We start from the raw sequence: 21,229 nt of genomic DNA, 5'->3' as shown, positions 1-21,229 counted from the left end.
CCTTTATATTGTTAAATCTGTTTTTAATCAGTCTGTTTTTTCATGTTGTTGGTCTACTGCACTGTAGGTCATGGATGGAGGCAGCTCAAAACAGAAAATATTCACATACGATGCCATGTACAACACTAACTTCTCACACATGGAGGATTTTCGGAAGAGGGAAGATCTGGTTTACCAGTCAACTGTAAGGTAACTATGGTGACCATCCATAGGCTCCTGCAATTGTATATGGACTATGCAGCCTCCGCTGCTTGCTATTTAAAACTTCTGCAAATTCAGATCTCTTAATGAGATCTTTAATATGTTGCCTACAGTTTCATCTGTAACAAAAGTATGAATTTGATATAGACACTAAGCAGCCATCGGTGTATAATTCTACTGCTTGCCACTTGACTCAACGAAATAGGTGTTGTATTTTATTGAGGTTTAGATGAAGTAATGTGTTCTAATATTAGACTGGTGGAAAGTAAAAAACAAAATGTGTTTCCTGGGTACAAGTTTTCAACAGAGAAACTAGAGGTTGCTGATCAGTGTTTGCTGATATTATAGTCTTCAATGTCATGCTGTAAAGTCTTTTGATGATTTATGTTGTTGTTATTTTGCACCCTAGCCAAACTGTACACAGAACTGCAAAGTGCATATCCTATCCTTCAACTGTGGCAGGAATAAAACGCGGTGTTTACTCACCCTTCATGCCACCATATGTTTTCCAAACTAATTTGACTTTGGCACCAAAACAAATATAACAAATATAGCCGGATGCAGAAGCCGTCAAAAAGTTTCCAGTGCCGTTAGTGTCACATTTATTTTTGTCAAAAGTTTCCCTGTAAGTAACTTTTACTTCTGTTTGGAGTCAGTTTGCTTACTAAACTGGGCCTCGTTTCCGAAAGGGCCTTAAGTACTACTTAACGCTACGTGCTACTTAAGTTCACACGTAACACCATCGTAGAGCTCACGGAGCGTTTCCCAAAGCCAACTTAGCAAAGAACCATCGCAGGTTGACACGTAACTCTAAGAGCAATCCACGAGTGGTCTAGAGTAGTCTTAACGCGCTAAGATTGATCGTAGCGGCATGGCACAGTGGAGACACCCACAGGATATGAAGGGAAAAGAAGAAACCTGCGCATAAGATTGCTGTTTAAGGTCAGATTAGACTTCAGCAACTGCGAGCGTGAAAAGTCGCGTGGGAGTGGCCACGAACCAATTTTGTATTCATGCATCTGCGAGCTCTGCGAGGTCCGAGGTCTCGTTGCCAGCCACATTTGAAATTGCGCGATTAGGCTACTTTCACTACATTGTGCACTGCGGTCATTATTAAGCAATGTTGCTTTCTATCCCGGTTAGCTAGGTATTTTCACACAAATTGCAAAGGCAATGCAGTGGTATCATTATTTGACATACCCAGTCTGTTTCACGAGCAGAAATGCAAGCATGTAAAGACAGTTGATTCTGCCGATGTGTGTTTACATTCGGTGGAGGAACGGTAGTAAAACCGCAGGCATTGTGCCACGAGTGTTCAACTGATGCATTGTTTGTTACTTAGCTTAGCTTCGTGTATTTACACACATTTACACACAAGGCATTAATAAAGTTTTTAACAGAATACAGCTCTGCTCTCGCAAACTACTGGCATTGCGCTGCCACAAGAACAGAACAAGGAAGTAGCGAGACGACCAATCATAGTGCCTTTTTGTCTGCGTACTCCCGCGTAGCCCGCCCGTCCGACGGATAGTTAGAATTTTTCGAGGCGCTAGACGACGGGCGCAGAGCCTCTGAGAGGGGGGCGTGGACTCGCATAGACAGAAAACGGACGGACGCAGATTCTATGCGAGCGAAGCATAAATCTAGCTTTAAGACGCGAGAGGCATGGCACAGTGGAGACACCCATAGGAAAAGAGGAAACTTGCGCTTCAAGTTGATGTTTTAAGACGGGAGTGTAGTCTAAATATCATGGCAGCACAGTTGACACTGCAACGAAAATAATAACGAATAATTTGTGTGGGTGCTTCATGAACAAGAACAAGGCAAAATGCATAAGGGGCTTCGGCAACCAGAGACAAGAGTGTTGATGTCGGAAGGCCACTTCCGAAACTTTATTTATTTTATATTTTTTGAAGAAAAATGGTCAGCGAGTTGTTGCACCCTCTTTCATTTTTAAGTAGCCTAAGAAAGGGAAGGCGACGCCGAAAATAGGCTACATGATAGTTGTAGGCGAAGGGTAAGCTATGACAAAAATTAAAAAGGCAGCGATGGGGATTCGTGTAGATTTTTTGTTTTAATAACAGCAGACTGCCGTGCAAAAATGTCCTCACAGTTGTGAAAGTCTTGAGCGCGCGGTACTTTGCGCACCGCTCACCACATGTGCCAAGCTCCTCTCCCTATTCAGACTCTAGTAGGCTAAGCAATAACAAAAAGGCAGCGAGGGGATGTGTCAATTTTGATGGACATTGTTTTTCATAACAGCATGCTGACGCGCTCCCGACATTTATCAAGCCTTGAACGCCTTGAGGTTGTAACTTTGCGCATCCCAATTCGGAACTCCAACTAGGCCTAGGCCTACTTGTCTTCTTAAATATTAAGCTGCAGTAGCCAAGTGCACGCGCTTTATCTGGGTCTTATTATATGGTTGTGACGTCATCTGTCGAATGCTCCATTCATTTCAACGGGGCTCCCCAACGTTCGGACGTCTGTTATTTTTCGATAACGGACGGGTTGGTCTATAACAGACCGCTGTCAATGGCAACAAGACTTTTCACTGCTAAAGCGACTTTTCAACAAGACTCTAATCAGCTGCTGTGATAGACAGCACCCGTTGTCCTGGCTACCGCTGTCAATGGCAACAAGACGTTCACTGCTAAAGCCACTGGCTTGTATACAAGTCAGTAGCTAAAGCGAATGTTTCATATCACTCCGCAGGGGGTCCGGTCTTTTGTCACTCTAATCAGCTGCTGTGATAGACAACACCTGTTGTCCTGGCTACCTACCGTGTTCCACAACGGCACGGCACGCAGCAACAATCTTAACATTAAATAGGTCTAAAGAAATGTCCCCGCATGTGTGAATCATGTAAGTATATCCAGGGCCGCGTTATCCTATGGTGCAACCGGTGCAGCAGCACCGGGCCCCGCCACTAGAGGGGGCCCCGGACGTCGTGAGATTGGAAAATATGAAACGATATTTTGAGACAATCAATTGTATTTTTGATGCATTTCGCCATCCGTAGGCAAGCAGAGGCGCATATGCATATCTTGTCACCAGGCTACACAGGCAGCTTGGGCCCCCCAAGACTGTAGCTGGGGAACAGAAGTGGCGATTTGTTACAAGTGTTCTTTCTTTTTAATTTTCACGTGCCCCCCCCTACTGAGTGTAGAATCGCCTCTGCATGCACGCATGAATCGGAGGTCTTCGGAATAATCATTTCAGTCAGATGCTCTGTTGTGTGCCCCAGTGAAAACGGTGATCAATATTTTTTGAGTTTGATGATGGGATACTGTCTAAAAAAGATGTGAGAAACTCGGCGTCAGCACTTGCTTCAGATTGTACGGATAAACTTCAGCCCGGCATGGATTACCGCATTGAAGAGAAGGTTGGCAACGTTAGTCATTTTGTTAAGGTCAGTGTTATAATCGCTTTTTGTAATGGTTGCATAGCGATCATGGACCTGTGCAATCATGTAAGCTAAGCAAACAAGAGCACAGCACACCAACCTAACTTTATCTTATTCTATAGTCAAACATGGGGAAATAAATCACGCACCCAACTGCGTTCGCGAAACAAAAGTCTTGCATGGCGCGGCGAGGATCACTTCTGAGGTGTGTATTAAAAAAGTGTTCACACTAATGCTGCGTAAAGTGCACCAACCAGCACTCCAACGTTCTGACAGTCTGACAACAACAGGGCAAGCCAAGGATTTAGCAAACACTAAAATGATATAGTCGCATTCTCCAAAAGCACACTGTTATGGCCATTTCCCTAAAGCACTGTAATAATGTCGATGCTCTGTCAGCGTAGTAGCCTATATCGTTGCGTTCGGGTTTGTGGTCAGTTAAAACATGCCTGGGTACCACTCGCAGATTGTTCAGTTAGCAAGTGGCTCTTATCTGCAGAAAAAAAAACGTGTGGTGATACATCCACATCTAAACATTAGGCCTACGAATTTGCACCGTAGTCTACTGTAATGATTGCATACAGTGTAATGCACCATCTAGATGAAAACCGCTGACTTCTTAAATGGTATATGGTAGACTACATTTTGAGGGGATTTCGTGACAGCTTCTCTTTGCAGTGGTTCGCTGCTAAGGGGATTCCCTCCTTGCGACAAGCGACACAGCTGAGTAGGCTAGGCTACTTTCCTTTGACAGTCAGTCAGTCAGTCTTTCCAAGGCCATTGGAGGTTAAATTATTTAACACGTGTTTACCACGACGGTTTCGATTCGACAAATTGGTCGGCAGCAACGTAGCAAAAATAAGAGACTTTTTGGTTTGCTTCTGTTTGGAAGTTCTAGCTGAGCCGACAAACGGCAGTGCACAGAATCTCCTCCCTGTCAGCTGGCTATGCTTCCTGCGTTGTGACTAGTGAACTCAGCAGGGGGTTCAGCGCACCCTTTTTTGTGTTGGAGTAAACCGTGTAGCCTGCGTTTCATGCGTTTTGAATATGGCTCATTATAATGTGGTGTAGGGGCCCCGGATTGCGTCTGCACCGGGCCTCGGCGAGGGCTAACGCGGCCCTGAGTATATCCATATAATAAGCGGGTTAACTTTCGGCGAGTCGGTCGCTTTGTGGAATAGCAGCACTTCAGAGAGAACAAGACCCCTCCGCTCCGCGTCGGGGTCTAAAGATTCTCTCTGTCGTGCTGCTATTCCACGGTAGCGACCTTCTCGCCGAACGTTAACCCTTACTTAACGGCGTAGCTCATTATTACCGTCAGTTGGGAGTTTTGCATGATTTCATTGTGTGTGTGCATTTTATTTCATTTGCCAACAACAACTCCTGTCGATAGTTGCAAACTGCTACAAATGTAGTCCCACCCTTATAGAAAACAACTTTTGATACTGACACACGCCTTACATTTTGTAAATGGTTTAGCAGCAGATGACGGCGCAGTTCACTCCGAGTACACTTCAGCACTACATATGTGGACAGCGATCCTTAAGAGCGACGCTACGAATGATCTTAGAGGCTGTGCACGCGCGTTCATGTACGAGTGTCTTTGGGAAACAGTCGTAGGAAATCTAAGAACATTCGTAGGATCACTGGTTAACGACACACGTAAGGCTAAGAACCATCGTTATCGGGAAATGAGGCCCTGTTTGATACTTAGATGGATGAGTGGATGAGTCTTCACTCACTGTTCATTTAATGTTATAAGGGTGCTGACCGAAATTATAGACTCAAATAAAGTAGACCTATAACTAAAAAGGTCTCACACTGTGCATCAACTGTTTCATTGCATAGGTAGAAGGCACACACTAAAACACGTCTGTGCAATAGCCAATGACAACAATGCAAAGTGCGCACCTTTTTGTTAAATTTCACTTATTCTTGAGAATGTGGCAAAACAGGCTTTAATTTTGAAAGGAAAAAAGTAGTTCAAATCCAAAATACACAAGTCTGTTTTGGCAGATGAAGGTCTTGGCTGTGAAGCAATGTATTGGAACAACCTCCCCATATTTTTTAATGGATGACTGGATGAGTCCTCTCAGACTATACAATTGTAGCTGGGTGCGGGCTTCGCTCAGTGTTCATTAAAAGTTGTAAGGGTGCTGACCCAGATTATAGACTCAAATAGCCATACTGCACAGCAAAAAAGGGTCAAACTTTGCATCAACTGTTTTATTGCATATTACACTGAGTGAGGCACACGCCAAAACGCCTCTGTGCAATTCGCAATGAAAAAACACAGTTGATCCAAAGTGCACCCCTTTTCGTCATACAGTATTTGAATCTTCACAGACAATAATATCATTTTCTTTTTCCTTTCTCAGACTTCCAGAAGTCCAGATGGAAGACAGCGGTCCGTACGAGTGTCATGTCGGTATCTATGACCGAGCGTCCCGAGAGAAGGTGGTCTTAGCCTCCGCAAGCATAACTCTCATTGTAATGTGTAGGTGCACGCCATACTTACACTTGTCACCAGTACCCACTCTTCTACAGGGATAATTGGTTCATTTCATTCCTGACAAATTGTCAATTACTGACACAATGGACATTGTTGGCTAAAGCCTTAAGTGGAAACTTTGAAGGTCACAGCTCAACCGCCTAGTTTTATCTTCTTAAGGCTACTTGTATAGCCTGATTTTTCTTTCTCTGTGCTATGCGGCGCTGTGTGTGACCTAATGGTTAAGGACTACACTCTTTTCATTGAGAGAGTCACCGATTTGATTGCTGTGCCAGTGGGGGGAAATATGTATGTGTGTGGGTGGTGTGAATAACCATCTCTCTCCGGCAGCAGCCGCAGCAGCCTGCCTGCCTCAGCCTCAGCCTCAGCCTCATCCATGTCTGGAGTGCCCTTGAGCAATACATCTGATCTCTCACAGGCAGCGCTTCAGGGTAGACGTAGATTTCCCATCCCTACTGTATATCTGAAATCACCAGCCACCCACTGGAGATATGAGCATCAGCTGAACATGGCCAAGTATTATACAACACAAGAAAGAATATTAACTGATATCTTGATCATCCAGATGGTGATATATTCACAGCTAATTAGCAACAAAAAAAAAGAATCAGCTTTGCTGTAGCCTACTCTGAACAGGCTTACAGTATAGAGACTGTGACACTGAATGCATGAATCTCATTGGCGGATATAAATCATTGTTATATTTTTGGATATGTCAACTATAGGTGGTTTGTGAACAGCATTACTAAACTGCTGTGGTAGTAAGTTTAGTTAATTTTAGTAGCTGTATTACAGTAATAGATTGTAATATTTTGTCTGGTTTGTGTTTGCAACTTCTTTACCTTTGCTTTTCTCTGAACAAACGTATAGATATTGGCCCTAAATACACCTCAACTAAGATTTAGAGCAGCGCAGTCATATTTGCATCTGTGGCATTAAATATATGGTTTGTGGGAGAGTGCTTCCAATCTGCTGTACAGACTTAGTATATAGTAGCATACACCTCATCTGTGTCAGAGACCTCAGACGTCATCTTTCCATCTGTGACGTTAACTGCAATTTGATTGGTTTGCGTAGATCGATTCCAATCTGCTGTACAGTAGTAGCATTGAATGCAGTAATTGTTGCGTTCGCGTTCACGTGGCTTCTTCTTTTCATGCAGGGTGAGTCAGAGCCAGAGGGCTGTGAGCGCTCGCTTTACTTTTCTCTATCGCCGAGTCGCGCTCCCAACCCCACCCCCACCCCCCACCCCCTTAGCAATTAGACCCCCTGACCCCACTGCCGCTGCTACACACGCTTGCTTATAGCACGCTCAAGACGGATCATCAGCAATATGAGCCTAATCTACTACACGCTTTTTAGCCATTTATCTCCAGCCACATCAGTGTGTTTGTGTGCCTGTTGTTTGTGCGTGTGTGGCTGAAGTTGTGTGAGCGTGTGTATCAATGTGTGTGTGTGTGTGTGTGTGTGTGTGTGTGTGTGTGTGTGTGTGTGTGTGTGTGTGTGTGTGTGTGTGTGTGTGTGTGTGTGTGTGTGTGTGTGTGTGTGTGTGAAAGTGAGGTGGTGTGTGTATGAGTTTGGTGATGTGTGTGTTTGTATGTGTGTGTTTCAATGCGTGTGTGAGCAGTGATGGCGGAAGGTGTGTGTGTGTGTGTGTGTGTGTGTGTGTGAGAGAGAGAGAGAGAGAGAGAGAGAGAGAGAGAGAGAGAGAGAGCGAAAGTGAGGTGGTGTATGTGTGAGAGTTTGGTGACGTGTATGTTTGTGTGTGTGTGTGTGATCGATGTGTGTGTGAGTGCGGTGATGCGGCGGTGTGTGTGTGTGCATGTGTGCATATCTGTGTGCGTGTGTGCGTATTGCATGTATGTGCGTGTGTGTGAGGGCCACGATGCGATGATGTATGCGTTTCCCCACTGATAAGCAGATGGGGAGGATGGGATGGGGATTTTGGATCTCCACTGTACGTAAGCCTCTGCATTATGGATGCTGTTGCCACATTAATCAGAATGAAAAATGCACACAAGTGTCAGTTCAGCGGCGCTCAGCAGAGTTGGGTCAATTCCTTGTTTACCAAGAGGACCGGGGAGGGGAGGGTGTCTTGTATTTGGTCTTCTGATTTTTTTTTTACATACATCTTGCAAAGTATGTCGTTGTGTAACTTGTTTTAACACTTCTCTCCTAGCGCCTCCCAAATCCATATCCGTGGTAACTTCAGATCCATACGCCCGGTTCAATCGCTACGAAGCACAGAACTTCACTCTGGTGTGCATCGTGAAAGGAGGAAAGCCTGCACCCATGGTAATTCAAGCACAACCTAAGAAGGGGGTGGGGAGGGGAATTACATTGCATTACATGAAATAGCATTACATTTAGCAAACACCTCTATCCAAAGCAACTTTCAAAGAGGACATACAGTCCAAAACAACTAACAGAGTGTGGGGTGAATAGTAATGCACAGTAGTGTACAAGCGTCAAACAAGTGCATCAGTATATAAATTGTGAATAATAAATGATAAATAATACACATTGTTCCACCACTGGAATGCTGTAGTAGTCGTTAGAAAGACTTAACTACCATAGTACTACCCTCTGGTAACACCAAATTTATAACAGGGGCCATGTCTTAGCCGTTTTAAATTACAAACAGACTCTTCTGAAGGAGAAACTGTGTGGAGGTCGCTGTCCTATTTGTGTTGACTTGCTCCTCATTTATGTTTTTATTGAATTAATAATGGCTCTGTCGATGAAAGCCGGGATTTTACATCAAGGACACGGACAGGGCATTCACGTGCACATGCACAATACATGTGTCCAGTTCATTCACTTTGAGGACATAATTATGTACTGTTACTTTGAAGGTGATTACGCCTGTGGAATGCCAAACTGCCAACCAAAAAAAAACCCTTTACTACAACATTACAGGCATTCTTGTACAGACGACTTTTACGAACACATTAGAACTTAGTCACGCCATTCTGGATTTAACACACTGTCCTTTAAGCATTCTCGTCTTAAGCACTTTAATCTACTATCTGTCACTCAGACATTGCAGCCAATAATTCACATGGCCGTAGCCTGTTGTCTTTGCCATGGCGTATAATTAAAACAATAATAGGATGCGCTCTCACAGTGAGGCGTCGGCTAGGAAAATAAAGGTCATGTAGATTAATGTACCATATGTAATGTGATCAGAACCAGACTGTCCATACTGCCTTTGATACCATGTTGAATATCAAAGTTCAGTCCAGCCAATCTGTCCGTTCTTGAACACTATAGACACATGTACCATCAGAGCTCATTGGTCCATTGGCTAGCTGGTAGTATTGCATCCAAACACACTTGATAGTATGTTAAGGAACTCTATGCATCATGCGATACAATACGATACGATAGTTTAATGGTCAGTTTGCACTGAAATTAAATGTGCATCCCTGAGCAAGACTTGTTTAAGACAGGACATAGTACATCACAAGAATTGCACATGTGCCATGCTCCACATACATATCAAGCACTAACTGCTATATAGGCCTCTGTCCTCTGTCATGGCAAAAACAGACAGAGTAGTAATGGCGGGTTGGCGTCCGCGCCAATGTCTTATCCTGAGCGTATCGCTCGGTGCGTAATTCCAAGAGCAGTATAATACGTTTCTGGAGAACACTGATGATGGGCTAGACCCGAAACGTTTGTCCCCTGTCTGTCGGTTTTATTTACTTTTTTCTGCTTTTTTTTCGGCTTTGATTAATACATTTTGCATTCAGCTCCAGTGTGCGACTCCTTTCTTCCTTTTCAAAAGCAGACAGAGGACAGAGGCCTATATTCAGACGTACTGTAGGCTACATGCATGTCATGTGGTAGCTGGCAGGTGCCTCACAGTATGTAAGACAGAACTTCTATCAAAGAAGAGCTGGAGCATACTGCAGTTTCAACTTTTTATCTTTTGATTTGGTGCAAACAAACAAGTGACTAACACTAAGTTTTTTACCACATCTTCTTCCGAGCGCTTGATATACTACGCTAAGTGTTTCCACCCTCCACAAACTTCCTATTGATGGAGGGTTTGCCAGGCAGACCAACCTCCATCTGTCTCCATCTTGTACGAAAGCCAGGCAATAAATAATTGGGGCTGGGGATCAATTTTGGCATTTGAAGATTTTTCTCATTCCTTTCCTCCTCCTTCCTCAGCTGTACTTCAGCAAATGAGCATTTACTAAAGCTTACCTGTTCAAAAACCTTTTTTATTATTTATTTTTGCACTGGGACCCCGTAACATCTTTCAGAGGGTAGTGGTTAATATTCTAAATTTAAGATATGAAAAGAGTGCAAAAAAAGAATGAAAAGTAATTTTCTTGGCCTGACTAACAATCCTCTCGTGAGAGTCTCTTATTGTTTTCTGTACCACACATTGAAATGCCTTGTTGTATAAATAAAATTGGCCCGCTTTTCCTTTCCTTTCCTTGCCTTTCCTTGCCTGGCCTCCCTCAGGTCTACTTCAAGAGAGACGGGGAGCTGATTCAGGTGGTTCCAGAGAGCCAAGCCCTGCAGTCTGCTGAGCCAGGCCGATCCCCTGACTCAGCCCCCTGGCCTGCCAGAAGACCAGGCAGGCCCTCTGGCCAAGCACCCTCGTGGCCGGCCCAGAAACCAGGCAAGAGCCCTGCCTCAGCCTCCGCCCCAGACCCGGACCGGGACTCAGACAAGGACGTGAGGCCCCTCATCAGCAGAGACTTGGACGACACCAAGATCCAGAAGTCCGTGTCCCTGGTGGACCAGAACGGGGAGCCGGTGCGGCTGGACATGGATGGCCCCTCCGCCCCACGCGGTGTCACCGCGGCGAACCGTGGTGGTGGTGGTGATGGTGACGGCCGTGGTCGCGTGGGTGGTGAGGGTCGTGCCGCCGGGGACGTCATGTACCCGAGTCTGCAGGACAGCAGCCCCACCACCACCGAGGTCATCCCCGAGACGGTGGTCAGCCGCGAGTTCCCGCGCTGGGTGCAGAGCACGGACCCGCTCTACTACTTCAACCACACACGCGTGGAGCTGTCGGACGGCACCATGGAGGTGTACGCCATGCTCACCTGGAGCCTCAACCCCCAGCTGGACAACGACGCGCTCTTCAGCTGCGAGGTCAAGCACCCCGCACTCTCCATGCCCATGCAGGCTGAGGTCACACTCTGTGAGTATAGCACTCAAGATAATCATTTATGTCACATAATTATTATACTTTTATTACACCTATTATATTTGTGAGTATATTACTCAAGATAATCATTTATGATACATAATTATTATAATTTTATTACACCTAATGTAATAATATATACATGCAGGCCGAGGTCACACTCTGTGAGTATATTACTCAAGATAATATGCTACATAATATTATTGAATTTAATTATATATAATACATACCAATACACACATACTGGTCACACTCTGTGAGTATATTACTTGAGATAGTAATTTATGTTACATAATTATTATAATTTTATTACACCTAATATAATAACATATATATACAGGCTGAGGTCGCACCCTGTGAGTATATTACTTTAGATAATAATTGTTACATATATTATACACATTATTTACGTAGCCTATATTAATTATACCTAATATAATAATACTGTATATACATACAGGCTGAGGTTGCACCTTGTGAGTATAGCATGAATTACATGGGATTGTAATGTTGTTGTCATTAAATATTGTCTTAGTATTAGGCCTACTATATTATTCATATCAATATATGCAGTAGGTCGCACTCTTAGGTCTCACTCTAACTGCAGTGTGGATTATGATGGATTAGATTGTTGTAATAATCATTACATATTGTCATATGCATTCATTAATTATAATAATAATTAGATGGGATAGAATTGGATTGAACTTTATTGTAATTGCACAGTGCACCCTTTGTGAGTATAGTACAGATTACTTTAGATTGTAATGTTGTCATTAAATAATAACAGAGTTTTGGAAACCATACGATACGACACGATACGATATGATAACACTTTATTGTCAGTTTTCACTGAAATTCATTTTGCATCCCTGAACAAGACTCGCTTAAGTAAGGACAAGACATTGATGTAACATCATAGGACAGCACATTTCAAAACTCTCATCAGCTTCAATTTTCAATCTATTAAAGTGGAACAAGGTAGGATTAAAAACTTAATTTATTACCTTCCCAGGTCAGTCAATGTTTAAATGAGTCTGTAAGCAAACGGTGACTCTCCCCACCACTTTCATGGCCTGCTGTCAAAAATCAAACCAGTGTCGTGGAAAAAAAAACTTCTCATAAGAAAACCTGACTTGATGTAGTACAGGGTATTCACATTTATATGGACTGTTGTTATTGTGGGATGAAAAACGTTCAAACTGTGAAGGAAGTAAAACATTTTTTATGACCGTGTAGATTTTGAGAGAGGCATGTCAGCGATTACTGACAAAACTCGCACAAACTCATGCAAATTCAGAGAGCAACTTTAAATATCAATATCAAATATACAGTTTGTTTGTATGTGCAGGCCAAGTTCACCCTCTGTGATCACAGATTACTTTAGATTGCAATGTTGTCATTAAATATTGTCATAAAAAGTTAACACAACACTATAATGTATACAATATAGGCTGAGGTCACCATCTCTGACTACAGATTACATTAGGCTGGGCAGTAGATTGTTGTCATTAAAGGAACAGTCCACCCTTTTTTATTTTCACATATTTGCAGTTTTTCTAAGTATCAAACATGAATGTGCGTATAATTTTCTTCTCAGTGTGTTCAGCACTTATTAGTATTAGAATAATTAGCATAACTTAGCATAATAACTGAAAGTGGATAGAAACATTAGCATTAAGCCAAAAGTTATCACTGGACACAATGAAATGGCCGTTTTGCAGGGCTTAACTATATATGAGCAATTTTCTGAAATGAGGTAGACGGACTGTTTCTTTTAAATTTTGACATGAAAATGATTATACTCTTAATGACAAAAATCATAATAAAAACCTCATAATACCTCATTATAGCGGTAATACTAGCATAACTCCAGTGAGATTAGATGTCTTAACACGCTGTGTGGGCATAGATCTGGATGTCACTGAGCGCCAAATATGACAGCTGTAAAGGGATGAAAGCGAGAGTAGTATCCACAGTCTATAGGCGCTGAGGCAGAAGAGTAGCGTAGGCTGCTGTGTAAATACGGATTATGTCAGATTAGGTTTCACACTTCATTATCATCATATGGAGTGACATAAAGAAATGAGAAAAAATATGTTTAGAATTACCCAATGTTATGATGAGATTTGCAGTCAGAAAGTCATCAGGAAGCAGAGAAAAATGAAGTTTGTAGTCTCTCAAAGGTACAATGCTTTTTTTTCTAGATGAACAATAGCACTACGGTATGTTTGAGGACACTGCGCCCTCCAAAATCTAAAGAAGGCAAGGTTATACTCTGAATATGGATTAGATTATATCACATTAGATGGCATTATTAGATGTATCTTTATTGTCATTGCACGTTGTATAAATACACGATAAGTTCAAAATGGTTGGAGCAGGCTTCACCCAAACAGATTTGTCTTTTTTTAGGGTGCTGACCAAAAACTGAAGAGTAAGAGAAGGTCGCACCATGCATTTGACTTTGACTGCAAGTCAAATGCATGGTGCGACCTTCTCTTACTTTTCAGATAAATATGGAATAACAAATGTTCAACTCTGTCCAATACAAAGAGCAGATATTATCTGGACATAAAAGTACAGTTGAAACTAAGGAAACAGGCCCTTAATGCTGACTGATATTAATATTAACCGCAGAGAGTCCCTGTTATAACCATATTGTCACCAAAATGGTAATGACCAAGTCTTAATCGGTTACCTACAACTCTTTGGATTGTCATAGCAATGTGGTTATGATGCAGTAGAGTGTTTTCAGCAAAGAGTGAAAAGGCCCGTCGATGGGCTTATCTGCAGTAAGAGGCTACTGATGTTGTTGCTGTCAAACATGTATTGTATGCCCAAGACTAACCGAGGCCATTCTATCCTGCAAAGACAAGGCATAGAGCAATACCAATATGAGCATGGAAACAGAGAAAACTGACATTGATAGTTTTATGCTGCTCAGTCATAGCCACACCTGATCTATTCATTATAGTGGAGATACTTTTATTCACTTTCATAGGAGCCAGAAGAGAGAAATTTACACTCAAAAGCAAACAATGGATGTGTTAAGTCAATTTCTGGATGTCATAATTACTGGTACTGCTATTTGGTCTTGCAGTGAGTGCTGCGCGGTTTGGCTTTCATTAAACATTGACAGTGGCCTTTGGTTGAAGCTGGCGTTTGTGAAGAGGGAGAGCCAGAGCCGCTTATTCAGCCGTCAATATCTCACTGTAATTGTATCACTATTAACTGTAGCTGAGGGAGATCTGCTCTGGGTGCGTTTCTCTAAACCATAGTTGCTAACTACATTAGCTACTTTGTTGTTTCCAATGCAATTTCCCATCGGCAACTACCCAAGTTGCTGTCTGGCTAAGAGCTACACTTTGGAGAAACGCACCCCTGGCCTGCAGTGTAGTTGGAAGCAGAGCTCTGGCGCTCTCCTGCCCACCTTATTAACAATTTAAGCGCTGACTGTGGGTCTGTCGAAAGTTTTTTTTTTCTTTCTCCACATCAAACTGCACCACATACTGTACTGTATGTAAGGTGCAGCAGTGGTTCCCAAACTGGGAGGTCCAGAACTCTCAGGGCCACCTGGAAATACTGCAGAGGGGGTCATGGACACAAGGGACCTTGCAGAAAAACGGGGGAAACTGCAGGTCAACAGTTAACATACATAGTCATTTCATTAGTTGGTTAGAAGCAGTACTCACGTGCTGTATACTGTAGTTAAGGAATGCACAGAATTTCAAAATGTAGCAATACTACTGGGCAAAAAAAGTTTGCAGTTTGGAATATGGGAGGGGATGGGGATTGCAAATAAAAAACATATGCCCAAAAGGGGTTCCCATCAGTTGATATTTCAATTACAAGGGCTGGTTCCCTATGTAGTACACTACTGTATGTTGTAAATAAGGCATTACGGGGTTTGTTATCTTTGCATCACACATAACATATGGTCCTAGTAAAAAAAAAACCATAGTACTCTATAACATAGCAAATCCTTTGATACTGCTGTGCTGTTTGTAAGTTTTTAATGAAAGCATCTGCTTGGTTGCCTTCTACAGCTGCCCCAAAGGGACCAAAGTTGTCCATGACTCCCAGCAGGGCCAAAGTTGGAGACACAGTGCGCATGAGTGTGGAAGGCTTCCAGCTCGGCTCCAAAGGGGTAAGTAGTGAGTGAGCCTTGAGCCCAGGCATCCATTTTTAAAGAGATCTTTTGGCTTTTGCACCTTATTATTCAGACATGAAAGTGTGAGAGAGGCAGGCAACAAGACAGTCAAGTGGGCAGATAGAGATGGAAAAGAGGCGGGAAATGACCTCGGGTCTGAACCGAACCTTTTGTTACCGGCTTAATGTCATGCACCTTAGCCCACGGAGCCATCACGCCCCCCCAGCCCAGACATCCATTATATTGAACGTAGGCAACACTTTATTTTACTTTAAAAAAAAAGTTTTATCTACAAGAATCAACCATACGTACTGTAGGCCTACTGCACCCACACTGTGCATACTGTACATGACACAGTACATTTTGCAGTGTTAGTTCACATCATCTACTGCAGATTGTATTTGATCCCAGAGTACTCTCTTAGTGTTGTAAAGAAGCTGGGTTTTTTGTAGGTTTTTTTTAACTGCGTATTCCAATTCAAGTCCACAATGTTACATGCTGTTAGATACTTTGTTGGGTTGTACCTAATCAATGTAGCAGGGTAAGCTGAAATTAATTTGAGCTTGTTGGCTTTCCATAGCCGCCTTTTGTCTACATGTCTGGGCATTTTACACAGGAGTAATGATCAGCATAGTTTTTGTTATGTGGAAAATGGGATATGAGGTGATTTGTTTGGTGTGTGAAGGCATGGTTTAATTCCTGAATGAATAATCAAAACAGAGTAATTGGATTATGGTTTTATCAAAAGCCCACGTGGCACACATAACAGTGTATTAAAAACGTTATTACACAATGCCATATGAAAGTCATGACTTTGATGCCAAGATGAAAAGGCCTGCCCTGCACAGTGAAAAGAGATTATACAACACTAGAAGATGTTAAATCTTAAAACCTCTCTAAGTGTTGAATTAACACTGCATTTTTTGCTGTGTACTTGTGGATAACCGGTTTACTGTAACACCTGACACCTCTGTTTTGCTTAAACAGCGTTTCGAATTAGGTATGTTGTCGCGTTGTAATGATATTTCCCAAAATTGTTTTTTTTCTGGAAGCTTTAATAATACAGCAACAATAGCATCATGTTTCATAGTGATACCAACAGCATCAAGAGCAACTGAGCCAACAGCGACCACATTACGCACCCCTCCCTGCAAAATTCATGATGTAATCATTTTGTCTGCCACACTGTTCATTCAAAAGTAATATGAAAGAGCATAAAAGTCTGTTCTGTTCTGTTCTGGTGATTTGGACATTTTATGGGATTGAAAAGCTGGCATACATATGCAAGGGTGCCGATAGGGGACAAAGAGGACAGTTGCCCTAGGCCCAGGGAGAAAGGGGGCCCAGAATTGGGTCGTCATTACATTGTATCTATTGGGCCGGGGGGCCCTTACAGATGACTTTGTCCTGGGCCTGGCCAAAGCTGTCAGCGGCTCTGTACATATGTATATCTCCACCCGACTGAAAGGCACACACAGATGGCTCGCTCGTCTGAACCACACAGCAGAAAAAGGCTGACAGTGAAACTAATATGCCATAACTCTCGACGACGACTCGCACTGTCAAAGCCAGAGAAATGCATATGTCTGTGAAATATTTGCTTATACTGCACCACCGCGCTGTGCCATTATACAGTACTGTAGTATCGTATGTGTGTGGTGGTGGGTACTTAACTAAAGAGCCCTTTGGCTTGGCAATAGTACATAATTTCTCTCATCACCAAGCCCCCCATTACTGGATATTAGGTGACACGGAGAGGCACCTCAATTAATGTGCCCGCAATTAGACTCAGTAAATGGGATTTTAATTAGTTTGTTACAAGTGCCAAAAAAATATGTGCTTTTCTTAACCTGAGTGGGCCCTTGTTTTATTTCTCAACGGAGCAGCATTTGTATATTTTCTCTGGGGATGTGTGCTGAATGAACGGGATGAAACTGCTTCAATATTTAGAAAGAATATTAGTATTAGAGACCGCAATATAAGAGGAAACTCTTGTTTCTTGCCACTTTATACCTGGAAAAGCTGGAGGCAAAGTTTCTTTTATTAAATGATTGCGGGAACTATATAGAGACGATCCCCCATAGAGATACAGCTGTGTGTGTGTGTGTGTGTGTCTGACTGTGCGTGCTTGCGTGTGTGTGTGCGTGAGTGTGTGTGGACGCGCGCGTTTGTGTGTGTGTGTGTGTGCGCGCGCTTGCGTATGTGTGTGTGTGTGTGTGTGTGCGTGTATGTGTGTGTGCGTGTGTGTGCGTGCGTGTATGTGCGTGTGTGTGTGTGTGCATCTGTGTGTGTGTGTGTGTGTGTGTGTGTGTGTGTGTGTGTGTGTGTGTGTGTGTGTGTGTGTGTGTGTGTGTGTGTGTGTGTGTGTGTGTGTGTGTGTGTGTGTGTGTGTGTGTGTGCGTGCGTGTATGTGTGTGTGTGTGTGTTTACTTCTCGGAAGTAAGTGTGAAGAAGTCTAGGAAGTGATTACTCACATTGCCATGGGCTTTTCCTCTCTCATGCTTCCTCTCTCTCTCTCTCTCTCTCTCTCTCTCTCTCTCTCTCTCTGGTGCTCTCTCTCTCTCTCTCTCTCTCTCTCTCTCTCTCTCTCTCTCTCTCCCTCTCCCCCTCCCTCCCTCTCCCCCTCTCTCCCCTCTGGAGGTGCTAGATCATTTATCTCTGCTTGCCTTGTGATCAGAATGCAGTCTCCATGTGATCACTGATTAATCAAAGGTTGCTCTCGGGCGGCTTTCCACATTTCTATAGATGTTATAACCATTTCCATTGTAAAGCCATTTGAGAGGTTATTATTCAATCCTTTGTTGATTTAAGTCTGTATCAAGACATTGCATCCCCTCTCCAGAAAAGATGTCTTTTAGATAGCATATTATTGGGGCCCTGCCGTGGCCAACCGGTAGGGCACTCGCCTGGCATGCGGCTGACCCAGTTCAATTCCCGGCCTGGGTCCTTTGCCGACCCCTCCCCGTCTCTCTCCCAATTCACTTCCTGTCCACCTCTCACACTGTCCTATCAAATAAAAAGTCAAACAAGACAAAAAATAAATAAGATAGCATATTATTGGAACATGGTTGCTGAGTGTGAATTGGTGTGTCCGTATCAGGCTGTTGCCGTGTCAACTCAACACTGAGAATGCACACTGGAATAATCACACACACACACACACACACACACACACACACACACACACACACACACACACACACACACACACACACACACACACACACACACACACACACACACACACACACACACACACACACACACACACACACACACACACCACAGAGTTTATGTGTTAGTTTATGTAATACACCCATGCATACAGTACACGATCACACACACACGCTAAAAAGACTACTTAACACATGCAGGTGGATAAGAGCACTGATATAGAACTAATAATGTTTGCTTAACAACCACGCGCTCACACGCTGCGTTACTGTCATGCATCTCTCTCTCCTCTACATGTATTTATGTACTGCTCTCCAAGCAGGGAAGCTTTTCATTGCACAGGAATTCTGGAATTCATGTACATATGACAATAAATATCTTGTATCTTGTATGTGTAAAAATATAATAATTACTATATTTATATTGATATTATAATTTATTTTTTTCTGTTTCATCTGTTACATACAATTAAGTTGATCTTATCTTATGACAATAAATATCTTGTATCTTGTATGTGTAAAAATATAATAATTACTATATTTATATTTATATTATAATTATTTTTTTCTGTTTCATCTGTTACAGACAATTAAGTTGATCTTATCTTATGAAAATAAATATCTTGTATCTTGTATGTGTAAAAATATAATAATTACTATAATCATATTGATATTATAATTTATTTTTTTCTGTTTCATCTGTTACATACAATTAAGTTGATCTTATCTTATGTTATGTTAAAAAGCTATCTTGTCTTTCTTTTACGCCCGCGGCGCCAACAGAACGAGGTGTTCCCGGAGCCTCTGTTCACGTGGACGCGTATCGGAGGCCTCCTGCTGGATGGCAGTGAGGAGCGCATCGGGAAGGTGCTGGTTCTGGACCGCGTGCCGGCAGAACTCAACGGGTCCATGTACCGCTGCACGGCCCAGAACCCACTGGGGTCCACCAACACACACACACGCCTCATCGTCTTTGGTGAGAATAGTAACCACACACACACACACACACACACACACACACACACACACAGACACACACACACACAGCCACACACACACACACACACACACACACACACACACACACACACACACACACACACACACACACACACACACACACACACATGCCTCATCGTCTTTGGTGAGAATAGCAACCACACACACACCTCATCGTCTTTGGTGAGAATAGCAACAACCACAATCACACACACACACACACACACACACACACACACACACACACACACACACACACACACACACACACACACACACACACACACACACACACACACACCCACACACACACACACACACACGCACACACACAAACACACACACACACACACACACGCCTCATCGTCTTTGGTGAGAATAGCAACCACACACACACACACACACACACACACACACACACACACACACACACACACACACACACACACACACACACACACACACACACACACACACACACACGCCTCATCGTCTTTGGTGAGGCTAACAACAACCACAATCACTGTTGTCGTTGTCAACAACACTCATAAAAGTCTCATCATCTTCTGTGAGTTCACAATCAGAAACAGACCCAAAAACCTTGTTGTTTTCACCAGCACACACACACACGCCTAATCCTCTGCAGTGAGACTCACCACTAGAATCACTGCTGTCATTTTCACCAACACACACACACATGCCAACGGCTGGATTGGCCATATGGCATACAGGGCATTGGCCTGGTGGACTGCTGATGATTTTGACCTGAACCTCTGAGCCTCGTGCTACTACAGCAGGCCTATCTGAAACAGATGTAAATTAAGCATTTTGGGAGTTGCGATTAAATTAGCTCAAATTAGAAGACTAACATTTTTTGTCACAGGCTTCAATGTCTCTCTCAATGCCTGGTGAACCGATCTGAAAATGCCCTGCCCATTGTTTTACTCTCAGTCCAGCCCTCCAGCCCTGCACGTGCCTCATCGACCTTGCAGAGACTCAGAATAAGAGCCTGGAACATCAGTGAAAAATGCAATGATAATCTATCACTATTACAGATATTGTCAGTGTCACAAACACATTTTTGTAGTCCTGTAGCCTCTTATTGCAGATGGGGTGGCTGGCGGGCCTATTCACTGTTTGCTGGAGATACTCAACTATATCATAACAACATCGCTATGACAGTACAGAGAGCCTGAAGGAACAGATTACGTAAGACATAGCCATTACAATTTTGGTGACAGTAAGGTTATAACATTGGCTCTGCGCTAAAGGGTTAATGCACGCCGTTCCACCAGTGGAGCACTGTAATAGTCACTGTAAACTGTACTACCATAGCACTACACCACTGTGTGCACAGGGCCTTTAGTAATTCATTATGACTGGGTCATTGCCATTCTGGTAACAGCTAATTTATACAGGGGGTGTGTCTTACTGGGTTAAAGTCTTAAGGAGATCTCCAAGGTCTCCAAGGTTAGAAAGCGAAACAAAACCTCTCTCACACATTGTCCTCATTTGCAAGTTTATTTGCAACGTTTTGCTCTACAGACCTTCAGCAAGCCACTCAAATTGCTTGATAGAATCGCTTGGTGAAGGTCCGTAGACTGAAGCGACG

The 21,229-nt window shown here is 43.1% G+C and overlaps 1 protein-coding gene across 1 annotated transcript in view; it reads left to right on the top strand.

Moving 5' to 3' along the window:
* igsf21b (immunoglobin superfamily, member 21b) overlaps positions 1 to 21,229 on the top strand; it is a 35,236-nt gene that overhangs the window by 10,870 nt on the left and 3,137 nt on the right. The window contains exons 3-8 of the mRNA XM_063209652.1: positions 68 to 189; positions 5,986 to 6,104; positions 8,299 to 8,414; positions 10,599 to 11,286; positions 15,342 to 15,442; positions 19,402 to 19,594. Coding sequence (XP_063065722.1) covers positions 68 to 189; positions 5,986 to 6,104; positions 8,299 to 8,414; positions 10,599 to 11,286; positions 15,342 to 15,442; positions 19,402 to 19,594 — 1,339 coding nt within the window. The remainder of the gene's footprint in view (positions 1 to 67; positions 190 to 5,985; positions 6,105 to 8,298; positions 8,415 to 10,598; positions 11,287 to 15,341; positions 15,443 to 19,401; positions 19,595 to 21,229) is intronic.

This window comes from Engraulis encrasicolus, chromosome 10, assembly GCF_034702125.1.
Source record: "Engraulis encrasicolus isolate BLACKSEA-1 chromosome 10, IST_EnEncr_1.0, whole genome shotgun sequence".
NCBI classification, from domain to species: domain Eukaryota; kingdom Metazoa; phylum Chordata; class Actinopteri; order Clupeiformes; family Engraulidae; genus Engraulis; species Engraulis encrasicolus.
Note: the sequence above shows the minus strand (reverse complement) of the source record. Positions and strands in the feature narration are given on the sequence as shown.